Source organism: Erythranthe guttata, chromosome 7, assembly GCF_056151865.1.
Source record: "Erythranthe guttata isolate IM_541 chromosome 7, IM_541, whole genome shotgun sequence".
In the NCBI taxonomy this organism is placed as follows: Eukaryota; Viridiplantae; Streptophyta; class Magnoliopsida; order Lamiales; family Phrymaceae; genus Erythranthe; species Erythranthe guttata.
In genome coordinates, this window is record NC_142539.1 from 1,064,140 (window position 1) to 1,073,435 (window position 9,296).

Genomic DNA, 9,296 nt, shown 5'->3' on the forward strand with positions numbered 1-9,296 from the left:
GTATGAGTGTGTGTGTGTGCGTAAAATAATGTGTGTGTGTGTGTAGAAATTGTGTGTGTATGCGTGTGTGTGTGTGTGTGTGTAAAACAGTGTGTGTGTGTGTGCGTAAAAATAGTGTGTGTGTGTGTAGAAATTGTGTGTGTATGCGTGTGTGTGTGTGTAAAACAGTGTGTGTGTGTGTAAAACATTGTGTGTGTGTGTGCAAAACAGAGTGTGTGTGTGTGTGTGTGTGTGTGTAAAACAGTGTGTGTGTGTGTGTGTGTGTGTGTGTGTAAAACAGAGTGTGTGTGTGTGTGTGTAAAACAGAGTGTGTGTGTGTGTGTAAACAGTGTGTGTATGTGAGTGTGTGTAGAAGCTGTGTGTGCATGTGAGTGTGTGTGTGTATGTGTAAAACAGTGTGTGTATTTGAGTGTGTGTGTGTGTGTCAAACAGTGTGTGTATGTGAGTGTGTGTGTGTGAAACAGTGTGTGTGTATATATAAAACAGAGTGTGTGTGTGTGTGTAAAACGGTGTGTGTGTGCAAAACAGTGTGTGTGTGTGTGTGTGTGTGTGTGTGTGTGTGTGTCCGGCTGTGTTTGTTAAACAGTTGTGTATGTGTGTGAGAGTGTGTATGAAAAGTGTGTGTGATAATGTGTGAGTTTGAAAGTTTGTATATTAATTATTAAACCACATAAATTGAGATATTAAATCCTAAAAGTTGAAATATTAAACTACATAAATTGAGATATTAAATCCTAAAAGTTGAGATATTCAACCTCATAAGTTGAATTAAAAATGAAATGGATCCATTTGGATCAAATCCGGATCGGTCTAAATTCGATCCACATTAAATCTATTCATATAGGTTGATATTGGATCCGGATCCTTTTGAATCCGATCCACATGGATCCGGATCGGATCCGGTCCAAGTTGAGAAATTGCCACCCCTAATTTAATGTAAATGCCGCACCTCAAAATGGTAGGGCTTGACTAAACTAAATATATATGTAATAATGTAAATCTATAAATGTTTTAACGGTGTAGTATAATCTTTGTTATGTGTATGGTGCATTGATTATATATTTTACAAATATATATAATTATATTTGTAAAATGAACACACAATAATTGTTTTACTGCAATTTTAATAAATAAATACAATAAAGTTTGATGTCGAGCTACGTGTGAATTTGGTGTGTAATGTAATTGCATATACATAAGAAATTCACATTTAGTTTTGGGTTGGTGTGGGGTATTTATTTGAATTGTTTCCAATTAGATCTATTTTTGGTTTGCAGTTGACCACTAATTGTTCATATTATTAGATATATTATTATTATAGCCTGACTTTGTAGTTTGACCATTAATTTGTGAAAGTTTATGGTTGTATGTAGGGTATATATATTAGTATTAGTTGGGTCGACAATCAGTCCATGTGAGTCGATTTTGGATTGACTCAAGCTTATATATTATCGGACTTTATTATTATAATTTCAAGATCACATATTAACGTAGCTTATAAGTATAGACTCACGCTCGACTCATTAGTATCAGGGAATGGAGGTGACGTGGACGAGAAATCACCAATGAAAATTAAAGCAAGATTAAAAAGTAGCTAGGTGTGAAATAGATTAATTATAGAAGTAGGAATTCAAATCTTCTGATCCCAAATTTGTTCACATCTGATGAAAATTTTGACTGTTGAATGTATACACAAAAGAAGTGGATAATTAAGCAAAGCAGCTGTCACACTTTTTTTTTTTTTTGTTGGCATTTATTTCGGCATTAAATTTACAGTTTAAAGGGATAACATTTTATATTATTATTTGTTGTATAAATTTCATGGAAGTGGGAATTATTTTTTGGGTAAATTAAAAACACCCCCCTGAGGTATGGTCAAATTACAAAAACACCCCTCTTGTTTGGATAATTACAACCACCCCCTCAACTCCTCAAATTTAGTGAAATCTTCGAGATTATATGGAATATTATCACTTTTGTACCCATTTTTTCTCATTCAAACTCTACATTACGAAGCAAGATGATCATAATATGTGATTTTTAGCTTGTATATATCAGTTTTTGGTGCATCGAAAACTGTATTTTTACACAAAACGAGTACAAACTAGAGCAAATTTCACGGAATCTAGATGATTATGTTGAATTTGGCTCCATAAGGGTGGAGGTGTAAGAAAAAATCATAGTTGAGGGGGGTAGATGTAATTATCCAAACAAGAGGGTTTTTTTTGTAATTTGACCATACCTCAGGGGGGTATTTGTAATTTACCCTTATTTTTTATATGATTTGATCAAGATTTTAGACAGGTAGATAACAGCCGTTTTTTCCCCAATTTTTAAATGGCCACCTTTTATAGTACTCATTATTGGTATATTATTTGTTGTTTAAGATTTCGATTTCTGTAGCACGAAATCTACGACTTCTTAACATATATGCCCTTCAGATATGTTTTGCAACACTCGAAAATATCTAACAAACAACTTATGGACTATTTTGTAATTTTTAAAAAGTTATAAATATGCTTGAGTAACAAATTTTTAAATATTTTTCTTGATTTTCTAATTATTTACATAATTTAATGATAATAAGATTTATTTTGAATATATTGTATGGAAATATATAAATAAAAACTTATATATATTTATCTAATATATTTATAAATATACCCCTATATTTTTAATATTTACACATTTTCCCCAAGTTTCCGTATCCACATTTTCGTGTCCGTGCTACATAGATTCCGGTACATACATTAGCAAAATTAATAAATATAGATAAATTGTAAGGAAAAATATACTTAATGAGATTTTTATTTTTTATTTTTTTATTATTACTCTTAAAAGAAAAAGGAAAGAAATTGATGTGAATTGTTTCTGTATTGAGTTGAAGACCAGCCCAAGACGGAGTTGACTGACTTATTTAGGTAAAAGATTATATTTCAGATTGACCCAAATAGAAATGACGTTACCCATCAATATCCAGCCCAATAAAGCCCAATAATTGTAATAAGGTATAGCTATATTTAAATTTAAAGAAAAAAAAAAAAGTAAATTTGTAAAATTATAAGATTGATTTAATTTAGGTATTAAGTTACGTCGCTTTGTGTACGAAGGGGGAGATACGTTATTCTACTAATAACGAGTTATGCTTCTAGCGTTTTTTTATCCCGTGAACAGCACGCGTGGACCTTCTGCATTGTTGACAAAGAAAGTCCGCCGAAAGAGGAAGTCCTTGCTTTAAATATGTAAACCTGAAGGTCGTACGAGTTTGGACTAGTTAGCTGTAGTTAGTGTAGATTAGCCGTAGAAACAACCCTAGTTTTATATGTATTGTACTCCGTCAATTCATGTAAGGCAATACTGCCGTATCTTTTCATTCCAAGTTTGTAAGAACTGCTACTATCAGATCATTTTTTGAGCCTTTAGTGAAAATTTGCCGATCCCTTTCGATTTCCAATTATTAATGTGTTCAAACGCTAGTCCATGACAAATTTAACAAAATCCTAAGTGAAACTCGAGCTCGATTTACTATATTACTTAATTAAAATTAAATTATTACAATGTTCCCTTTCCTTCCCTTCCCAAAACATTGGCCAATATTTACCTTCAATTGTCATCTAATCACACAAAAGGCCTAAAAAGCACAAATAAGAGGATCAAAGTGTAATTTGGCTAATTTCAAGTTGGACTTTTCTGTATTGAGGCAAAAAAATTAATGGATAAGAAGTGCTATATATGTATAATGACGTGTTAAATTAGGTTAATATCACTATCTAGACGTTGAATTTATGTAACGTATTTTCCAGATTGCCCAATCACAGATATATATGAGATAACCTTAGCAATACTTGGTTCTTTAACTATTTTGGAGAAATAGTTAAATAATATCATAATATATTGAACTTTATAAATATTTTAAGAAATTCATAAAATCTTATTTATCATCAACGTCATAAATCGTTAAATCTTTATAAATTAATACAGTTGAAACAAATAAAATTTTATTAATTTAGCGAAATATCAAAATATCGAACTAATAATGTAACACGTTTACTACGAGTCGGTACTAGGAAAAAAAATATTTAAACTAGATTATTAATTTATCGACGTTGAACTGTACTATGAAAACAATGAGATTGGCTAACGTACTCAACAACCCTGAAGTTTATGTTTTATAATATTAATTAATTATGACTATAAGCAAGATTAGTTGATGATTAGCAAAGTGGGGTTTAAGATAATAACCATTGTATGTAGTTAAGTTAGTTTACCAAATAATTAATTAAATAATAATTAGGGTCTTCATATGACGAGCTTAGTGTTGAACCAGCAAATGATTGGAACTAATTGAATTAAAAAATCCTTTTAATAATTTATGAACATGGGCTTACCTGTTTAGGGCTAAAGTTAATTGCTGTCACAAGACGAGACAGCAAATATTGGGCCCCAAATTGACTGTGACAGTTTCATTTTCTTTCAATTTTATTTTTTTTCAAATTATGTTTATTTATGTATTATCTAATTATTGTTTATTATTATATTATTTTGAAGACGATACAATTTTTAGATTTATATCATTTAACAATGGGGTAAATTATGAAAACGTCCTTGAACTTAGGTTAAATTACGGAAAAAATGCTCCCACCTATCTGTAGTACCAAATCCCGCGGCCCCAACCTATCCTTTTACGGTGTGACTTTTCACGGATTATTTTTCATTTCGGTGAATATTTCGCGAAAATTGTTAATTTTACCCCTGCAAACGAGACATTTCTTTACTGAGACAAAAACTATCCTTTAGGGGGGTAAGACTCTAATACTACAGAGTTGTGAATACGTTATTTAAGAAGAAGAACGATTCCGTGTAAATGCCTCTCTAAGAATATTTTTTGTTTTAAAAAATTAGTATAAAGAAATGTCACGTCTGCATGGGTATAATCAGCATTCTTTCGGGAATAATCCCTCGACTCAAAAAAATTCCGTGAAAAATCACACCATAAGGAAGGCGGTGTAAAACGGAAACACACATCGGAGGAGATTTGATATTTACGAATAGATGAAGATATTCTTCGTAATTCAGTCTAAATCCAGGGTTTTTTTTCTATAATTTACCCCTCTAACAATAATATTCAAGAAAACAACTAAAGCTATAAGCATAGGTTAAAAAATATCCATGTGTCAAACATGAAAAGAAACCCATTAAACATGAGAGAATAAATTATTCAACTTGTCACGTTCACACCATTCAACACAGAGTAGAATTCAAAATTAATTATTTCCATTTCACATAATAAAAATCAATAGTCAATTATACATGTTGATACATTTCCAAGCTAATTATAGTATTCTATTCCTATTGGTCAATCATCCCAGCTGTGTGACAAATTATAACTCAAGTAATTGAACAAACATATACTTATATTCACACCATTATTAAATAATTATTAAAATTGCTTACCGTGTTGGAAATTCCAACCAAAAAAATAAATTAAATTAAATAATAAAAAATCCCATTCTATATATATCACATTCAAATCCCCTAATCTTCACATCATTCACTCCAAACTTACTATTACAATTTAGAACACACACATAAACAAATATTCCATGGCCACCACATATACTTCCGAAACCGAAAAGGTGGCGGCGGCACCACCACCGGAGACGAGAGCTCCGGCGAAGAAAGCACACACGTTTGCCTTGGCTGAGGTGGTGCTGAGATTTCTCCTTTTTGCTTCAGGCCTTGTGGCTGTTTTGGTTATGGTCACTAGCAAGCAAACGAAATACCTTTCGGTGCCCGGTATTCCATATAAGATTCCTCGATCCGCCGTTTTCGACCACTCACCCGCTTTCATGTGAGTATTATATATACATACATAAATATACGTACCCTCTATACATACATGATACATATACACATATGCATGCACTTTGTTTTCATGTCGAATCTTGGTTTTCGATATTCTTGATCTGCATATGTCGAAAGTCGAAACTACTTACAGTTAAACCTCTATAAAAGTTCTATTAATTTAACGAATAATTAAATTATCGAACTAATAATTTAGTAAGTTTTTACCAAGTCGCGACCAGAAAAAACTATTATTTACGAGGTTATTAATTTATTGAGGTTCTACTGTATTTAGTTTTATTTTTCTAATTGAAATTAGTTATATAGTTAAGGAGTAATTATTGCATGCTTTTTTGTTTGAATAAGTTCTTGAAGTTCTATTATGGCGGCTGAATAAATATTTTATTAGGTCTATAAATTAAAGCCACTTTAATTGTTCAATAATCATTATATTTAAATTATGGGTTTATTGCAATCTTACCCCTGTGTTATATAGAATTGCCAAAAAACTACCTCGTGTTATTTTATTGGCGAAAATACGTATGATTCAATTTTTTTAGGGGTGCAAATTGCTAAAAATATAATTAAATCATAAGGTGTTTTTTGCCAATAAAATAACATGAGGTGGTTTTGTAGCAATTTGATATAACACGGGGGTTCTAATTGCAATAAACTCGTTAAATTATTGGTTCCACCATAACAAAAGTAAAGGATAAAGGCTACAAGTTGTGATAGGTCTACACATCATTAATAATCTTTTAAAGATTTCTCCTTTTTTTCATTTTCTCCTTTGGATGAAACTAATAATTTTTATATTTTTTAATTAAGAAAAATAATTTATTTAATAATCACTAATTATATGAAATTTAACTTTTGATGATGCAGATATTTTGTAGCAGCACTCTCAGTTGCAGGCTTCTATGGCCTAATAACCACCCTCTTTTCCTTTTATGCCCTCATCAAGCCTGGCTGCTGCCCGAAAGTTTTCTCTCATTTCGTAATTTTCGATGTGGTAAGCTCTCGTAAATCCAAATTATCGAGAATTAATCATATATATATTGATATATTGACAAATGTATGTATGTATCATGTATGTATATGTTGTGCAGCTACTTCTAGGTATTGTAGCATCGGCGACAGGATCGGGAGGTGCGGTTGCTTACATTGGTTTGAAGGGCAATAAATACGTCAACTGGGGAAAGATTTGCCACATGTACGGCGACTTCTGCAAGCACGTTGGAGCTTCGATTGCAGTCTCGTTGTTTGGATCCGTAATTCTCGTTTTGCTGGTTTTGCTCTCGATTCATTCCCTGTCGAAAAGAATTCCGAAATAGATACGCACTCGAAAAGCGAAATTTAAATGTGAATCGTTTTGTAATGTTTCGTGTTTTGTTGTGATCGCAGATTCTTACGTTGTGTGTTTGTATGTTTTTGTGCAGTTATTCATTGTAGTATAATGTATTTATTCTGTATATTTGTTTATGGTTATTCGGGATTGTTTTGATGTAAGAATTTCGATTTTTTTTGGTTAGCTTCAATCTCGACTTTACATTGCCAAACGAAACAAGAAACGAAAGAATTACGTAAAATTTACGATTACAAAACAAGAAGAGAAAAACATAGTAATGTTACTAACCAATTAACAAAAATAGATATGGAAAATCCACAGCATGTACATATTCTCATTCGCAACCCGATCGAAAAAATCGTAGTGTCGCAACTCATCGCGGGTTTTTAAGTACACAAACCGACGAACCACAAAAAAAAAATCAATATTAAAAAAGAAAAAATTTCGAAGCAACTAGAAAATAGTTTGCTCCCCCAATTCTTGACCAGCCATGCCTTCTTCTAGAACCCTCTTAAAGAAATCTTCCAAAGTGTCTTTCCCGTAACTCGGAGTTTTCTCGGCATTGTACTCGTTAGTTTCCGGATCCAAAATCAACATACTCTCCGCAGCGTAATACCTTCCGATTTTCCCAAACTCCGCCACATCTTCCAAAGAAGGAAATGCACTAACAAGAAAATCAAGAAATCCAATAGCAAAGTCCATTATTTGAATAGGCACTTTAATAAACTTCGGCTCTTTCCCCACGAGCCTAAAAAGCATCTCCCCTTGCTCCAAGGGGGTCAACGCCCCCCCCGGCCCACCGATCGGGAGAACCCTATTCACCAAATCCTCACCCAACACACAATCCGCAATAAACGAAGCTAAATCGGGCTCGCTTATCGGCTTACAAGCGCACAATTTCCCGTCACCGAACATGACATAAGGCTTCCCATCTTTAACCAGCTCAACCTGACCCGCCAAGCTCTTGAAAAACGCAGTCGGCCTAACGATACTATAAGTGAACCCTTCATCCTTCTCCGATTCTCGAATCAACTCGGACTCGAACTTCAACTTCGCGCGTTGGAATTCCAAAAGGGGCTTCTGCACGCAGATCGCCGACAGCAGAACGAAATGCGCGGCCCCGAATTTCTTGCCCGCAACAAGACTGTTCTTAGTCGCCTCGTAGTCGATCAATCTCGAATCTTTTACGCCACCGTTTCGACTAGCGAGACAAGACACGACAACATCGACCGAGATCCCGAGATTCTCGATGCTCTTTTCTAAAGATTCCAAATTTGTGACATCAGAAAAACACACTTTAGCACCACTCAACATACTCAAGGTCTCATCTTTACCATTTTTACCCCTTGTCCCACTTTTCTCCCTAGCAATTGCTACAACATTGAACCCTCTTCGGACAAGCTCTTTCACTACAAAGTTTCCTATGTAACCGGTTGAACCCACTACCAAAACATTAATTTCTTTAGGGTTTTTGTTTCTGAAGTGGGTTTTGGTCGAATTTGCTGAAACTGTGAAAAGATTGAATTTTTTTGGTCTGAATTTAGAGGGTTGGTGTAAATGCAGAGAAGGAAGAGGAATAGCGTATGGGGCAGTAGTTACCTGAAATTGACTGATCAAATGGGATGCATGAAGCCCTTTGAAACTACGTCGTTTTGATGGCTGGAGTGTGAAACCATTGCCGTTTAAGGGGGTACAAGCAGACATTTTCTTGAAGAAGGATTTTTGTTTTTTTTTTTCAGACTAAATTCATAAAGACCCAAGTTTTAATTGAAGAAACAGAAAATTTTGAGGTGAAAAAAATGGCGGAATAATACTATCGGAGAAGAATCGAAATGAATGGATGATATTTGGTGGGAAATGGTAAGATCATCACCGGGTATTAATTCGGGTTTGGTAATGTTGGGTCTTGACCCGGTTAAGAATATGGGCCTAGTGTTGGGTAAAGGCCCAAAAAGAAAGAGATGCAAGTTATATTATTTTTCTCATATTTGAGTAGTTTTGAATTGACGAACGAATGGCCTAATCTATATAATATATAAAAGTTGAATTCCACACCTAATTGATTGACATTTGTCAATTTCAATTGGTGACATGTATTCAATTT

At 33.6% G+C, this 9,296-nt stretch overlaps 2 protein-coding genes across 2 annotated transcripts; one reads left to right on the plus strand and one right to left on the minus strand.

Moving 5' to 3' along the window:
- Window positions 1–5,439: 5,439 nt before the first annotated feature.
- Window positions 5,440–7,375, plus strand: LOC105977924 (CASP-like protein 1). The gene is made up of 3 exons (XM_013003326.2): window positions 5,440–5,851; window positions 6,730–6,856; window positions 6,954–7,375. The coding sequence occupies exons 1-3, from the start codon at window positions 5,604–5,606 to the stop codon at window positions 7,176–7,178; spliced, it is 600 nt and encodes a 199-aa protein (XP_012858780.2). The 5' UTR covers window positions 5,440–5,603; the 3' UTR covers window positions 7,179–7,375.
- A 77-nt stretch (window positions 7,376–7,452) lies between these two features.
- On the minus strand, window positions 7,453–9,039 carry PCB2 (NAD(P)-binding Rossmann-fold superfamily protein). The gene has a single exon (XM_013003315.2). It carries the CDS (start codon window positions 8,894–8,896, stop codon window positions 7,646–7,648), a length of 1,251 nt encoding a protein of 416 aa, XP_012858769.1. The 5' UTR covers window positions 8,897–9,039; the 3' UTR covers window positions 7,453–7,645.
- Window positions 9,040–9,296: the final 257 nt, after the last annotated feature.